This window comes from Ovis canadensis, chromosome 13, assembly GCF_042477335.2.
Source record: "Ovis canadensis isolate MfBH-ARS-UI-01 breed Bighorn chromosome 13, ARS-UI_OviCan_v2, whole genome shotgun sequence".
Classification (NCBI taxonomy): domain Eukaryota; kingdom Metazoa; phylum Chordata; class Mammalia; order Artiodactyla; family Bovidae; genus Ovis; species Ovis canadensis.
Window position 1 is genome coordinate 49,386,268 of NC_091257.1, and position 16,989 is coordinate 49,403,256.

At 43.8% G+C, this 16,989-nt stretch overlaps 1 protein-coding gene across 19 annotated transcripts in view; it reads right to left on the minus strand.

The window, feature by feature from the left end:
- The window catches only part of SVIL (supervillin), a 258,674-nt gene that overhangs the window by 65,159 nt on the left and 176,526 nt on the right, over positions 1 to 16,989 (minus strand). For 11 of the 19 annotated variants that reach the window (XM_069547640.1, XM_069547637.1, XM_069547627.1 and 8 more), the window contains 10 exons: positions 12,785 to 12,865; positions 9,820 to 10,689; positions 9,288 to 9,446; positions 8,564 to 8,598; positions 7,838 to 7,899; positions 7,427 to 7,566; positions 6,015 to 6,110; positions 3,607 to 3,850; positions 2,592 to 3,168; positions 1,421 to 1,646 (listed from right to left, as the gene is read on the minus strand). In XM_069547640.1, coding sequence (XP_069403741.1) covers positions 1,421 to 1,646; positions 2,592 to 3,168; positions 3,607 to 3,850; positions 6,015 to 6,110; positions 7,427 to 7,566; positions 7,838 to 7,899; positions 8,564 to 8,598; positions 9,288 to 9,446; positions 9,820 to 10,689; positions 12,785 to 12,865 — 2,490 coding nt within the window. The remainder of the gene's footprint in view (positions 1 to 1,420; positions 1,647 to 2,591; positions 3,169 to 3,606; positions 3,851 to 6,014; positions 6,111 to 7,426; positions 7,567 to 7,837; positions 7,900 to 8,563; positions 8,599 to 9,287; positions 9,447 to 9,819; positions 10,690 to 12,784; positions 12,866 to 16,989) is intronic. The other 8 variants (XM_069547648.1, XM_069547643.1, XM_069547646.1 and 5 more) reach the window with 3 other exon arrangements.

Below are 16,989 nucleotides of genomic sequence, written 5' to 3' on the forward strand. Positions count from 1 at the left end.
TTATGGTTACCAGATGGAAAAGCAGGGAGATGGATAAATTAGGAGTATGAGATTAACATATATACACTACCATGTATAAAATATCAACAGATAAACAAGGACCTACTATACATAGCACGGGGGACTATATTCAACATCCCATCATAACCTAAAATGGAAAAGAACCAAATCACTCTGCGGTATACCTATAACTCACAACAACACTGTAAATCAACTATACTTCAATAAAGAAATAGTAAGGACTCTGGATCAAGCCCCCTGTGAGCTGGGTTTCCGTGGAGGAGGACTTCATGCCAGAATAGGCCGAACACCTTCTAGTCAGCTCACCCCAACATCCAAGCCCCCTCAGTTTTCTAGGCATTCTTTACCGTGAATTTTAAATAAGCAAAGGTGGAAGAAAATAAGCTTTAGCATTCTCATTAATTTGTTGGTTAAAAAAGTCTCCATCTATCCAACATTTTGGGAATATTATTCCAAGGTTTGACTTGGAAAAAATGAATGAAGAGTTTTCACTGTGGTTTATTACGTTGTCTTAAGTAGTTGGAAATGTGCTTTGAGAAATCAGTCTTGCCAGTGCAGTTCAGAGGAAGAAAACTTCTGAAAGGTGGAGGTGCTAAGGGAGGGTGGGGGGGGTGGTGAGGATCCAAGTGGGTAGAGCCATACTTCTGCCAATCAAACTAGGAAATTGAGGAGAAGTTTCTTCACCCAGTCCTCAGGTCACTTACATCTTTTCCTAGAGGCTAACAAGGAAAACACAACCCAAAATATTTAACTCTGATTCTTTGTGCCTGCCCCCTTTATCTCCTCTCAACCCTCCATCACTGTTTTGAATGAAATGAGGTTTTGGTGTTATTTAATCCTCAGATGCAGTCTTCACAGCTATTACCTGATATGAAATGTCTAAATGCATTGCAGAAGTCATCCATTTTACTTTCTGTAACATAAATAAAACTTTGATTCAAATCCCAAGGATTTGTGTCCTAAATCTGAATTTATCTCCAATCCCTCCACACATATTTTCCATTGAAAGATAGTCACAAGCAGTTGTGCATTCAATTTCAAGCCATGCAAACCTGAAAGGAAAAGAGCCACAATCTCTGCTTCCATCCCTGGCTGGTCAGAGAATTTAGTATTAAAAAAAAAAGAAAAGAAAACAGAAGCAGCAACCAAAGAAGCAGGCGAAAGTCTCTGTTTGTTTCCTCATAGAGTTTTGAACCAGCACCGCCCAACTTTATCAGTCCAGACACCAGGATGAACGTGGTTAGCTTTCAAACTTCCCGGAAGAACAGCATATTCCCTTGTGTAGTTGGATTCATGATTTTCTCCCATTGCCTGTTCCTCAGATCTTTGTCTAAAAGCAAGCTGTAAACCGCCCATCCCACCCCAACAGAATTCCTTCTCGGTCATGAAATCTCATTACCTTTCTTTAATGGACATGGTTTTGCTGGGGGAGTCGAGGCTGCCCTCCACTGCCGGGGCTTTGATCTCTCCAGCAGCAAACATCGCACACGGGCTCTGATACCGCTTCTCCTGAGGCTGTTCAGAGGGATCCTGCGGCTTCCAGGACAGGGGGGTTGCAGATGGAGCAGCCGGTTTCCCAGCAGCCGCACCAGTCTGCTCAGAAGTGGGTTCCCCGAACTCCGCCGCTGGGAAGGAAAGGAGCCCTGTCAGCACTTACTCCCCCGGGCAAACATTCTTCCAGCCCTTCACCCCGGGATGATCCTGCACTTAGAGTTCAATCCGTGGGCACGTGGCAGGTTACCCAATCCCCTGGGGTTTATGCAAATCTGGGGCACGCTCTGGTCCCTGAGAAAACCAAACTTCCCAGCGGATGACCCCACCCAGTGACTTGTTCTGTGACAATTGGTCTTCTCCTATGTGCCAGACACAGGAAGTTGGTTTGGACGACACTGCAGAAATGTCTCTACGCCTCCTAAACAATACTTTGACATTTCACATGTGCAGTACTCCCCAACCTAACCACTCTTGTAACTGACACGCTATCATTTTATGGAAATGCAGAGAGAGAATTACAGTCCTGTGCAGCACGGCTGGCTAGTCTGCACAAGAAGGATCTAGAAAGAGAACCTGAAACTCCAGAAACTGGGTTCCTGCCCTATTCCCTGTGCTCACCTAGCCCGGGACCTTTGAGATCCTCAATTTAATTTTTCTTATTTTTATATTTTTATTTTTTGGTCATGCTGCAAGGCACGTTCCTCGATCACGGATCGAACCTGTGACCCCTACATTGGAAGCTCAGAGGCTTAACCATTGGATTGGCAGAAAAGTCTTGTGAGGTCATCAATTTCTAAAAGGAGCCAAAAGAGCTAGCAGTTAACATGACCAAAGCCATCCAAAACCCTTACGAAGATGTATTAAAACACTCCAGGTACTTTTATGGCAGACATATTTATGAGTCCTCTGAACAGGTCAAGTTCAAGAGGAAGAAAAGTCCAGGAAGGGTACCATTCACCCCAGACTTTCATTCAACACTTTACACTCAGCTGTCAACTGCCTTCATAATTCAGTTAAAAACAATCCCAAACACATGCGACCCATTCAGCAGGAAAGAAAGAGCAGTAGTAAGTTACCTTTCAGCGAAAACTTCCTCTTTGTGACATTCTCCAAGTCCACCTTCTCTTCAAAGAGCTGCCTCTCCTTCCAGTCCGGGCTCGCCTGCAAGGTGGTTTTTGGGGTGGAAAATTCCTTCAGCTCATCACCAAGCTGGGCGATGGGAGGATGGGTGAGCTCCAGGCTTCCTTTCCTCGGAAGGGCATAGATGGGCTCTTTATGGTTGTCTCCCTCCCGGACTCTGCTGAGGACGGGGTAGGACAGCTCTGCTTCCTCGAAGGACCCATACTTTGTAACCCCGCCATCGCCACCTGTCAAGCCTCCCTTGCGTTCTGTCTCTTCAAATTCTCTCAGCATTGCTTTGCTCCCAGCACCCTCGACCGAGGGCTGCCAGCCTTGGGATTTCAGAATGCTTCTAACTGGGGAGTCAGAGTTTTCTAGCGAAGAAGTAAACTTCTGCTCAGTGGTGCCAAAGCTGTCATCTGGAAGTGGCTTTGTCCGAAGATTCCCTGCATACATGGGGGGGACGGTAGATGCCGCAGTGGACACAGACGTGTTAATGGTGGGGGAGAAAGCCATGAGCTTGCCACTCTGCACCTGGGAGGACACAGTTCAAAAATAAAAGGTGATTTTAAAACACCACCTGGGTAAATACATGTGGATGGGCTGACATGGATGGAGACACTACATTTGGGGCAGTTTTTCTGCTTCTGTTGGTGAGAAACCAAACCTAGATGTAGCTGCACAAATGCGTCTCATTAATCCAATCATCTGCCTGAAAGGCAGGTTATGTATTCTGTTTTTCTCCCCTCGATGGACTCAACTTCAGATGATTTCAGCCATAATGTGAACAAGAGAAGAGAAACATCCTTAGTGTGGTTATCCTCCTTAAAATGAAGTTATGACCAAGTAGAGACAGGTAACACAGAGTACGGGTCGAGCCCCTTAATCGTATCATTAACCCCCGTGGGACAGCATGCTCCCATATTTTCAGGACATACGTGCAACCTTGGAGCTGGATCGCAGGGCACCCACCTGTTCCACCTCTCCAAGCGTGACCGGCTGGGTTTGATAACGAGCATTCATCCTCCTCTGTCTCATATCTAATCTGTTCCGCGTTGAAATGGCTTTTGAGACCGGCTGGGACAGTTTGTTAAACAAGGCCAGCTTCTCTGCTAAGCTCAGAGTGGAGGAGTCAGGTTCTCCCTGCTCAGCAGAATCTTTACTCTCGTTTGTCTGGTCTTTGGCTAATGCCTTTTGGTGAGCAGATGCCTGCAATCTGAAAGGGGGGAGACGTCAGCCCCACACAGGGAGAGAAACAGAAGCCCAACCGCCAAGTCTGTCTGTTAACTTTCTTCAAAGTGTCACTGGAAAAGGGGCTTATTTTCCCCTATCTAGATGCAAGACAGGTATGGGCAGTTGGTCAGCTATTAATAAGAGAGTGAACACTCTAGGCTGAGGACCCTTGCACGGTCAATGCCACACAGATTTTCAGCTCTGGATTATTTCTAAACATTGAGTTTCCTAATTGCAGAATTAAACAAATTAAGGCTTAGGTATACCTTATCTTAGAGAGAGGAGCTGTACTGCTAGTATCAACAATAAATACAGCTAGGAGGAGTCCTCAGACCTTGCCTGCGGCCTGTTTGCTGCTGGTGCTGCTAAGTCGCTTCAGCCGTGTCTAACTCTGTGTGACCCCATAGATGGCAGCCTACCAGGCTCTTCTGTCCCTGGGATTCTCCAGGCAAGAATACTGGAGTGGGTTGCCATTTCCTTCTCCATGCAACCTATTTAGACATTATCTAAATGTGTGGTTCAGAAGATGGTCTTTACATTTTTTCTTTTTAATTTTTTTTTAAAAATGTGGACCATTCTAAAAGTCTTCATTAAATCTGTTACAATATTGCTTCTGTTGTTTATTTTTCTTTTTCCTGGGGATGGGCAGAATCACATATCTCTTAGCTCTCTGGGATCTTAGCTCCCTCACCAGGGATCTAACCTCCACTCTCTAGGCAAAGTCTTAACCACTGGACCTCCAGGGAAGTCCCTACATTTTAAAGTTAGGAAATAATACAATTATTCTATCAAAAGCATTCACTAAAAAAAAAAAAAGGCATTAACTACAACACAGGGTTTTGATGTTCACTTACTACACACAAATAGTTTCACTGTAAAGATCATTCTCCTCTTTTAACCTAGGATTTTCTCTTGTAGGTTTCCATCTGTTTCCTAAAAGGTACTAAAAGTCTGAAATTCCTGGTAACTTGAAAATGAAGGACATTTTGGTGCTGATGAATCCCTCCAACAGGAGAAGGCTTCCAGTTTCCTGGTCTCGTGAATCTTGGAAGGTCTAAGACAATGTACCTTCTGCCACAGGGACATCCAATGCTCAAGTCCAGGAGAAGAGTACACTCTGCCTGGACTCCGATTAACTAGTGCTCTACAAGTTGTCCCAGACAAGAGAGGGGTGTCAGTTTTCCAGGGCACAGTGAGGTGGGAGTAAGGGGGCCTGAGTCTTGGCATCTTTCCTGAGGTCCAGAGAGCAACTGGGCCTCCCAGGTGGCTCTAGCTGTAAAGACACCAATTCAGGAGATGCAAGAGATGTGGGTCCAGTCCCTGGGTGGGGAAGATCCCCTGGAGAAGGAAATGGCAGCCCGCTCCAGTATTCTTGCCTGGAAAATTCCATGGAGAGAGGAGCCTGGTGGGCTACAGTCCATGGGGTTGCAAAGAGTCACACGTAACTGAGCACAGGGTAGAACTAGGTGTGCTAGAAACCTGCTTTCCCAAAGAGAGCCCGCATCTCGACAATGCCAGCTTTCTTTCTGAACTGTCACCTTACTTGTTTTAATCTTGCTTTCACCTTTGTGTTTTGCCTGCAACAGTGAAATAGAAGGGATATTTACCTGCCTTAAGGACATCACTTTAAAACACCACAACTTAAAACATAACAGTAAAGCATCTAAGTTCAGACACTATGAATTGTTATTGTCCGGATCTTCAAATATAACGGCATTGTTTATCCATTAGAAAATAGGTAAGGTTGTTTGTAAGCATGTATTCATGTCTAGAAGTGTTTAAGCATGATAAGACTTTCAACATTCAGGTTAAGGTCCTATTTTTCTGTTAGCCTTTAATAAGTGCTAGTATTTTAGATGAAAAATGAAATTTTTTTAGGGATGACCAGGGTTATGTAAAACAGAAACAAAACAAATGGATGAGTGGGTTAGTTGGGGTTGAGTTCCAGGACAGAGAGAAAGCAGGTGGATGAAATGCCGGCATACGCAGGCCTACGTGAAGTCCCCTGGTGTGAGACAGCAAGATGCCACACGCTTCGCTGGGACAACTCCTTGCGCTGACTTGTTTGTCAGACAAACGACAGACATTCAAGATTGGAAGATGCACCTCTGATCTCAGTGCGACATGCAGCAACTTCTGTCCAGTACCTGGCAGGCTGCACGGGACTCTTAGCTACAGTGGGGCTAGGATGTCTTGTCATTACAGGGTGGGTGGCCACTGAGCACGAAGCAGGGGTAGGTTCACTTTAAAAGCAATTGCCAAAGGTGGAACATTCATAAGGAGAGAGAAGAAAAGAAGCATTAAGGAGAGCGTAGTTTTCAATTCAGAAACATTACATCAAAACATACTGGAACAAAATTGTTCACTTGTTTATTTGGGAAAATCACAAAAGAAGTTGAAAAGCAATTACAAACTGAGGAAATAAGAGACAGAGATGACCCGAAGTCAGTGGAACAGGAACAGATTTTTCAAGCTTGGAAAGGATTTAGAATATTTAAAATAAGTGTCCCAGTTTAAAAGAAAAATTAAAAAGAAGCTAATATATTAACCACCAGCAAAGCAGTAGATTATGTCTCTGTTTTACTAAGTTGTCCTAAGCTCTTTTTTAGAAAAATCATGGTCCTCATATCATCTATAAGCACATCAAAGTATATTCAGGAAGTCTGACAAGTGGATAATTTTTGCTTATATTTACTGTTTTGCTCCTAGGGTTAGCTGTTTATTTTATAATAACCAAATATTATTATTATTTTTTGATTTGCCAAGAGTTCCCAGTGAATATAAGATGTACTTTTCCACAAACAGGAAGTTCAGGTGGCTGAGTTAACAGCAGCTTCACATGTGGGCTGCTGATGCTCTAAATGATATGAACTTCATTTTTTTCAGGAAGGGTGTGTGCACATGTATGTCCAGCAGGAGAAACTATTTTTTAAAAAAATTAATAAAAGTTTTAGTTTAATGGAAGCAGTGATTCCTGGATGAATTACTTTGGGAAATTCATACTGAACACATGAGAACACACAGCTCAAAACTTACTTCCCACCGTTTGGAGACTTCCACGGAATTTTAAAAAAAAAAATCATGATAATTTAAAAGCCAAAAGAATACTTTTGTATCTTTAGTCTGTTTTGAGATACAGACTAAAATATTTATGGAGGAAACGACATATAGGGTTTGCTTGAAAATAACTACAGCAGCAAACAGGGGAAGCAAGATGACATGGGCTTGGGGTTTTTGGCTCTTGGGATTGGGTGATGAGGGCATGGGGGCTCAGAACATTAACCCGTCTACTCTTAAATTTTAAATTTTCCATTGTAAAGGGATTAAAAAAGAAATCAGGCAAAAAAATAAAAAGAAAACTTCCCTTCATGTTCTTCTAGGAGATACAATAGGTTAACACACCCCTTTACAAAGTTCAGGGACACCAGACACCCAAACACCTACTTTTTGGTGGCTTCTAACTGAACCGTCTTCTGATCGCCTCATTTTAAAAGTCTTTAAATTTCTCTTTACAAAGAAGGCCTTCCAGCCAAGGCCCAGAGGCCCTAGAGGGACTTACGTGGCTGCAATGACCACCTCCTCGGTGGTGACGGGCTGCGTGTGGGACCGGTCCTGTAGGCGCCGCAGCCTCTGCTCCACAGCCGCGTTGCGGGAACGGCGCTTTGGGACACTCTTCTCATCAAACGACTTCTCCATCTCCTAAGGTGGGAAACAGTGTAGATGCCTGAACAACTGGAGGAAAGGAAGCTGGGGCGGCAGAATGTGGCTACTCTGTAGACCCTGCAGGGTCTACAGGAGGGGCCCCCTCTGCCGCCCCAGGAGGTAGCATCGCCATCAGCAGCACACACACCGGCCACATGAGAGGAGAGATCAGACCAGAACCCAGAGCGGGCTGCAGGCTGGCCATCTGCAGGAGGGGCCACCTGCAGGAGGCGATGGCTTACTCTGATGACCTTTCAGCACATCTTACCCTGAAGAGCAGCCTCTTAGCAGCGACGCTTAGCCTTGCTCGCTCATCGACCTTTTCTTCATCTGTGAAGAGTCACAAATAAAGACTGAACATCATTAGAAAATGTAGGGAAAGTCTCTTAAAAGTTTTCCAAGGCGGACTTTGAAATCTTCTGAATAAAAGAATCAGTATGCTAAAGGGGATCGTCCCAATCCAGGGATCAAGCCCAGGTCTCCCGCATTGCAGGCAGATTCTTTACCCTTTAAGCCACCAGGGAAGCCCCAAAATAACAAGAGGCAATATTTTCTTCTGGGTGAGGAAGGCTATTCTTCTGCTCAGTGAAAAGGTACTAATTCCCATTGCAATTCACCAAACAAAATTCTTGTCCAGGCAATAATTTTCTACTGTCATATTTGACTTAAGAATAGATATTATGGAATTAATAAGAGATTTTAAGGAAGGAATTTCTCTTCTTTATTATTAAATAGTAACAAGAAAGTAACATGAAAAACCTACTTCTTTGATTCAAATCTATGGTTTTAATAAATGGCTAATATCACAGCTCTCACTCTCTCAATACTAAAGAAGGTTCTTGTGAAAACCTCAACAGGCTTTATTATAGTCACAGGAAGAAAATCTGCTGGAAAGAAAGTAATTGTTCCATAATCTCATTCTTTTCAAAAGCAAAAATCTTATCTAAATCTAATCTGGGGTGAGATGATTAAGAAGAAAAAGACAGATACTTGCCCTCGGCAGCTGGCATTTCTGAATTTGAAGTTGACCTAGGAAAGACATGAGTGAAAAAACAATAACAAACAATTAGCTGGTTGGAGTGGAAGATCCAAGGATCATATTAAAAGTGAAAATAAAAATTCAATTAAAGCCTCTTAAAGAACACCCTCCTGGTAGCAACTCTAGTTGTGACTACGCATGGGCAACTATTACAGACACTGTGGGGTATGTGTGCACACAGCCCGGCCAGGTGTTTCACCTTGTGGAGACAAACCAGGACCAAGGAGGACTTATTAAACACAACTGACAATCACCTTTCAGACAAATGCTTTCATTTCTCTGTGTTAGCATGTGATAAAAACTCACTCACATACAACATGCAGATAGACTCTGATAAACTGAATACGAATCCCCTTAGTTATTTTCACCATATAATCTAACGGACAATCTGGATTCTAACTTAAGGGCATAAAAATTTTAAAACATTAAATGTTTAATGTTTCTCATTTCTTACCATCTGAATGAAATTTAAAATGGTATGCTGATACTGGCATCATGGTCAACATTCTTTAAAGACACATTTAGACCAGCCAAACAAACATCACTTATAGCTTGGATGGAAGCATTATGGAGTCATTACATCCCATTGAAACAGCATCAGAACCATCCCTGGGGTAGAAATTTCTATAGGATTTCTTATAAGTTTCTAGACCAGGCAACTTGACAGACACATGCCTACCTATCCGATTCCTTTCGTTCTGCCGAGGTTATGGGTTGAGTTCTAAATCTCTCGGAAGTCTTTCTATTTTCACCAGGAGAAAAATAGCGCCTCGGTTTCCGGGACCCTCTCTCCCGCTCCACACCAGGGCCTTCGCTTGACCCCTCAACCCGAGAATGGCTTTTAGAGTTGGTGGGGAGGAGGTACACAGAAGGGAGACAGAGAGAGGGAAGAAAGCAAAGGTTTATGTACCCTGGTGAGTCAAGGCATGGACAGTGAAAATCCCACCACATGCCTCTCCCATGCATGTTGGGAGGTGGAACATTCCAGAGACCCGATACTCCAGAGGCACCCCCCACCCTCCGCCCCAGCCCTGTTAGTAGGCGCAAGCAGAATGGTAGTCGTGGGGCCATGTCCTGGATGGTCTGCCCTACACACACTGGTGAGCTAAGCTGGTAAGACTCAAGGCAGGATGCCACACAAGTCGGAAGGTGAATAACTCTGCCAAGGACGTGCAAGTGACACACTGGGGGGACACGTGGACATCACCTACAGCTCGGGTTTCCTGCTGGCCCTGGCTGACTCCAGGAACGCATTGCGGAGCTGGGCGACCGAGACCTTCGTGTCCAGCAGGCCCAGTTCCAACTCGGCCTTGGACGTCTGCGACTCGGCATCTCGCTTGGGAGCTGGGGCCTTGGCCTTCAGAGCCTGGAGCTGCGGAGGGCCCGTGTAGTCAGACAGGGAGCGGGTGAGGACCCTGTGTTTCCTCGTGGGCACCTCGTTCCTGTGACCTTGGGACACAGCCTCGCTCTGAACATACATGACCATCTCACTCCTGCCCATCCTCTCGGTGGGCTGCTGCTGAGCCGTAGGCGGGCGGGCCAGGCTTTCTGATTCCTTCTGAGGTTCCGTGGTAACTATGCCAACAGCGGGCTGACTCAAGTCCTCGGTTCCGGGGGGTGCTTCCTGGCTTCTCCCAGACCCACGATCCTCCAAAACTTCAAGGGTCTTCCTGCTTTTCTCCAGAGCATCAGAGAAGAGCACATCTTCTGCTTTGGATTCGCAAATATGGAGAACCGGGGTGTCTCTTCTTTCACCTTCTAGAACCTTTGAGGGGGGAGGCTTTGTGACAGTCTGGGGGGCTGGGCCCACCCAGCTGCCCTCAGAGATGCTTTCTGGGGTGTCTGAGGACACCAGCGTGATGGTGTGGACGGGCTCTGCTGGCTGGACGTAGCCACGGATGGGCTGTCTCACGGAGCTGGCCACCTTTCCCGAGACCCTATCGAAGGCCGAGTTCTCTGACTGAAAGGCCAGGTAATGGCCTGGTGCCGTCTGGTGTCTCCTCTGAGTTAAGGACTCGGAGGCAAGTTCAGGGCTGCTGCGAGCGCTCTCCTCTCGCACCAATTTTTCTCTAACTTTAACTCTTTAAGAAAGAAAAAGGATTTAAGTTGCCAAGTGTGGTAATGGCTCTGGGGGAACAGAGCATGTGTGTGCAGACCAGAGATGTCTGGGGACTGGATAAGCATCTTGGGGTCCCACTCGCCTTGCCAGAGGAAAGAGTTTGTATTGAGTTTACAAACTCAACTCTTCCTTCTGAAAAGCTAGGAGGGGCCAGATGCTATCCTGGGAGAGAATGGATGCCTTCCGACTAAACGAATACTCAGAAGCCCAGGAAAATTCATTACTATGCACCACTGGTATGCACGAGGGCGCACTGAGGCTGGGCTACTAGTGGGTAAGCTTTCCACATGGACAGGCCCAGTATATGGACTGGGGTGGGGGTGGTTTCCAGGCATATATAAGCCTAAAGACCAAATGTAATTGCATTGTCTCCTATAAATGTCATAGCATTCATGACGACGGTTATTTTTTATTGAGCTCAAGATACAGCAAACAATTACCCCTTTTCAAGCATTTAAGAGTCACAAATTTTTCCATGCCATGCAGACAACATTCATTCATTCAGAAGACACATGGCCAGGTAAGACACCATCACTTCCAGCAACTCCAGCGCTAAGAGGGATGTCAGCAAAAAAAAAAGATTTTTGTTGAAAGAATGCACTGAACATGTTCTCCCCACTGGAATGGTTATTAGGCCACCAGTTAAAAACTAGTCCAAAAAGAGAGGGCCTCTGGTTGTTTCTAGAGCTATTTAAATAGCCGAGAGCAAAACTGAAATCCACTGGAAAAGCTACCAACCTTTTCTTATTACTGTGGAAGCAAAGTAGCCAAGACCTCTGGCTGAGGGGCCCAGGAGACCTCTTTTCAAAGCCTCAGTCAGCCAGTTTGAGCTGTGTGGTCTCAGATAACCCACCTGCCTCAGCCGCTTCATCTTTCAAACGGAAATAATGTAACAAGATGTAATGTGATGCTCGCAAAGTATGCAGTTTAGTGCTTGGCAAAGGGTTAACATTCAATAGTGCAAACTAGTTGTTTTTACTTTTTTTTTTTTTTTAATACCACATAGTGAGGAAGGACAAACCATTCAAACTGCTTATGAATGGACTGTGGACTGGGGATAATCTTTAAAAACTAAAGGATGCTTTTGAAGTAGGAGAAGTGATTTCTCGGGGAATGTAAAACCTTTATTTGCTTAAGATTAGTCAGCAAAAATAACTGCTTGTGATATTCACTTTCTAGAAGGGAATTTTTCCTTAGATGACAAAGGCATCCCACTAAATTTGATATAAACACCTACGTATCTTCCAACATAAGATGCAGGATATGTATATTTCATTAAAGAAGAATCAAAGACACACATGAAAGGCAGTCACTGTGAATCATTCAGGGGGAAGAGAAAAGCACTCTGAGTTGTTATTCCTCCCAGAGACTAGCGAGTGCTGGAGGTTTTCATATTTATAAGCTTTGTTAATTTGTTCAAGTTCTCCTGCGGAATGTGTCCTTGCCATCGGAGACAATCTGAATGTTGTCCTCAGCCAAGAACAAAGTGACTGTTAGAAACTCGATATATGGGTGCTTTGTCCTGCCAATGACTTACTCATTCTTACTCCTTCTGTCTCTCCCTGCCCCCAACCTTAAAAATGAAGCAAGAGGGGGTTTTGTCTGCTTTGAAATCCAGATGCCCTATACATAGCTGTGGAAATTAACAACTGGTTGAGAGGCGACATGGAAAGGAGGAGGCTGGAAGGCCAGGACAGGGGAGCTGATGATAAGATGGGACCCTGGGTGGTTAGCCTGGCTCAAGGGAGCAGCCCAGAGATGCTGGTTATGTGCTCACTACCGCTCCCTCCTGGCAGCATGTGAGTGGTGAGAAAGGAGAAGAGCCAGAGGTGGAGTCGAAAGATTTTTCAAAAGAGAAGCAAAAGGGAAGAGTATGAGCAGCCATTAGGGCAGTAGGAGAAAAAGGAATGGTTAGAAAGCAACTTCCAGCAGCCCCCTTTTGAACACGTTATTTTCAAAAGCCCTGCCACCAAAAAGAGGGCAGAGGCGAGTTAGTTTCGGTGACGTGCGAGACAGGGACACACTCATTAAACACAAGCCGACAGCTTGGGAGATACCTGGACGGCCAGTTGATAAGTGAAGGTGTGTCCCCTTCGGAATCTTTCTGGAGAAACCACTCATGTTTGGGTTTCCCGGTACTATTTTGTACAAAAAAACAAAAATTCAGGTAAAGCCTATAAAAATGTCAACACATACACAGACGTCATTATCATCATTTAAAACCCTCAAGGCTGACTTTTCCTAAGTAAGGAATAATGCTGGCTTTGAAAATGTCTAAGCATGTTTTGCCATGGGGTTTGTTTGGTGCACGGAATGTCCAAGACGTTCATTTATTACAGATATCAAGATAGAACAAATACATCTGAAGCCACCAAATAAAGTGTTTTGTGGGATCATTTGGAAATATCAGGAGTCTGCAACAGTCATATTCTGCCTATAAATACCAGACAATTCTCTGGTAGGAGGTTGAATTAAAAATACAAATTATCATCTGTAAGTTCTGTAAAGGTACACCGGTAAATAGCCAAATATAAAAATAGTGTCCACGCAAAACAATACATATGAAATAAGGGCTATGAATAAAAAGAAGAAATTCCATAAGATATCTTTAATTGCTAGTCTACATTTTTCTTTTATATTTATCACTGAATAATGCAACCAACAGTTACCAAATACTAATACAAGTCCATTTAATAAATGTTTATTGAGTTCTGACTATGTACACAACACTGAGCTGGGGCCTGAGAAATAGCCAAGGTAAATTAGGCATCACGCCAGCCATCAAAAACTAACATTGTGTTGGGCAAGATAACATAGGATTGACACACTCTTTCTTCAACACGCAATCAAATATAATGCAAGGTCGAATATGACAAAGTTGTAATGCCAGGTTGAAGATATCTCACCAAAAAATCAGTGGCAAGGAAAATCTTGCCACCAGTATATAAAGCAAGACACAGGAGGACTACCCAAATCATTGACCTGCATGCTGTTACAAAACAGAAAAAGAAGCATGGGGACTCTACATGTTAGTTACAATGTTTACCAGCCTACCTGTAAGAGTCCTTCAATACCAGACTGGAAACACAGATCAAAAACACTTCCCAAAGAACAGAATAATAATTAAAACAAAATTCTCTTAGTTTCTAAAAATCGTTTTAATTTGGGTTTTGTTTCAAACTCCCAGGCAAGAACCTGTTGGCCACCACTACCGTGCATTTTGTTGTAACCACTGCAATCTGTCACACTTAGGCATGGATCCCTGTTCTCCAGTCTGTCTATACCCAAATCTATGACCCACCTGTCTGTCTCTAGTATTATAGCCATTGAGCCCACGGTAAATAAAAAACTCAGATTATGGAAAGACATTTTTATTTCCAATGATAAAGGATCTAATCTCTCGGCATTTATTTAAACACAGGAATAGTTCTGCACATTGTCTGCCGTTTAGAAAGGAGGCAATCAATATAGCTTGGGATAGAGAGAGCGCAATGGATACCCGCTTTTGAAAATCATCAGTTAATAACTCATATGTCTACCTCACAGTTATTTTAAGGCCCAGATGCTTTTTGTACAATAGAATGCGTTGCAACCTGTAACATATGCCATGCAACTTTCTGAATATAATCTTCATTAATCAGAATAAAATTCAGTCAATATAACCCTAAAAAATTATCAGGCCAGTTATAAGTAAACAGGTTCTAGGGATGTAATGTATGACATGGCAAATACAATTAACAGTGCTGTATGATATATATGAGTTCTCATTACAAGCAAAAAAATTGTTTTTCTATATCTTTGATTTTGTATCTATACAAAATGATAGATATTCCCTAACCTCTTTCTCCCTGGACTCGCCCACCCCCACAGCTACATGGGCTGGCAGCCTTTCATTACATAGGTCTCTGCTCAACTATTATTAGAGACACTTTCCTAACCATTTCATATCAAATAGCAACCTCAATCTCTTCCTTCTTTAAGTTTTTTATTTTTTTCTTGAAGTACAGGTGATTTATCATGTTGGATTAATTTCTGCTGTACAGCAAAGTGACTCAGTTATACACATATATTTTCTTTTCCATTACAGTTTATCATGGGGCATTGAATATACTTCCCCGTGCTGTACCGTAGGACTTGGCTGTTTACTCATTCTCTACATATAGTAGTTTGTATCTGTTAACCCCAAACTCCTGGTTCTTCTCTTCCCTTCCTCCTCCCCCTTGGCAACCACAAATCTGTTCTCCCTGTCTGTGCCAATCTCTTCTGTTTGATTAGAAGCATGCCTTGGGTCCTAAAATGATGAATTGAAGTACAGCATTAGGACTTTCCTGGTGGTCCAGTGGTTAAGAATCAGCCTTGCAATGCACGGGAACTAAGATCCCATATGCCATGGAGCAACTAAGCCCACGTGCTCTAACCGCTGAGCCTGTGTGCTCTGGGGCTCTCGCGACACAACTAGAGAGTCCCTGCGCTGCAAAGAAAGATTCTGAATGAGGCAGTGAAGATTCCAAGTGCCACAACTAAGACCTGACACAACCGGAAAAAAAAAGTGTGCAGCACTGATCTGGGAAATTCATGGGCACCCGAAAGTGTGGAACATAATGGAAGGTAGGGACCAGGTTTCCCACCATGGAAGCCTGCAGGGTGCCCAAGAGAGGCCCAGACTCAGATGACAAGATACATCATTTCATGAAAGTACAAAATGTATTTCCGGAGCCCAGCAGGTACTGTTTTTTTAAGATGAAATAACAGTAGCTGAGCATTTTAAAATATGAAAAAAATAGAGAGATCACATCTGGATAATGGCAATGAAACCCTGGGTTCTTTTGTATTTTTTAAATCTTGCATAGATAATGTTGTTTTATGTCCCTTAACATTATGCTTAACTACTTTTAATAGTTAAGACTTGGTTAAAAATTAACAGTGGCAAGGATACTTTCATAAGAACATAATGAGTTCAATAGATGATACTACCAGCCTATGAGAGCTAAGTGAGGCCCTTGCAAAGTCAAGAATCAACACTGGTGGCCAGAGATACAGCAGTGATGGAAACCTTTTCTCTCTTGACAGGGGGAATGGTTATACATTTCCCCAAACTCACTGGCCTGCATCCTTAAAATACTATGTGCATCTTGATATAAATTATATCACAACTTAAACATATATCACTGCTGGGACAGAGAAGAGACTTGTGGTTGCCAACAATGAGGTAGGGGAGGGAAGAACTGGAAGTTTGGCATCAGCAAAAGCAAACTATTTTATATAGAGAGGGCTTCCCTTGTAGCTCAGTTGGTAAAGAATCTGCCTTCAGTGCAGGAGACCCGGGTTTGATCCCTGGGTTGGGAAGATCCCCTGTAGAAGGAAATGGCAACCCAATCCAGTATCCTTTCCTGGACAATCTCAGGGACAGAGGAGCCTGGTGGGCTACAGTCCATGGGGTCACAAAGAGTTGGGCATGACTGAGTGACTAATGCCTACTATATAGAGAGAGTGGATACACAAGGTCCTACTCTAAAGCACAGGGAACTATATTCAATATCCTGAGATAAACCATAATGAAAAAGAACATGAAGAAAAGTGTATATATATGTGTGTGTGTGTGTATATATGTGTGTGTGTGTATAACTGAATCACTGTTTCACAGCAGAAATTAACACATTATAAATCAACTCTTCAATAAAATTTTTAAAAAAGTCTCACTGTTGGATCATGGAGTAAAGACTTCCTGAGTAATCAAAACGTAGAAACAGTCTTTTTGGGGCAGGAACAAGATAAACATGTGAGATAACCACTTCACCCCAGTTTCCCTCAGGGCTAATCTCAGCGCTGAAGGCCTAAATGCTGCAAGGTTGGCTGAAAAAGAGCAAAAGGTATGTGCAGATGGACCGTGTGTCAGAGGGGACGGCTGAGTCTGAGGAAGGGACTGGAGGGGTCTTCCAAGGGGATCAAGCTTCCCCTTTCCAGATGGATATGGGTTTCCATGTCTCCTACTTGACTTCTAACGAAGTAACCAAACAAAGTAAGGTAGGAACTCGACTGCCCTGGCTGCCCTGGGGCCAGCCTAGAATCAGCCTTTTGGGGTTGGAGGCTGAGTTCGAAAGGCCCCCAGAGCAGCCAGCGACTTTTTGGTTCATGTTTCACAATCCCCACTCACAGCTGAATGGTATTTACAAGCACATGGATTCAAGACCATGTACAAGGATTCCAAGCCCAGACAAAGTGGAAAGAAAGAACCCTGAAGTATAAACAAGGGCTGCTCCAA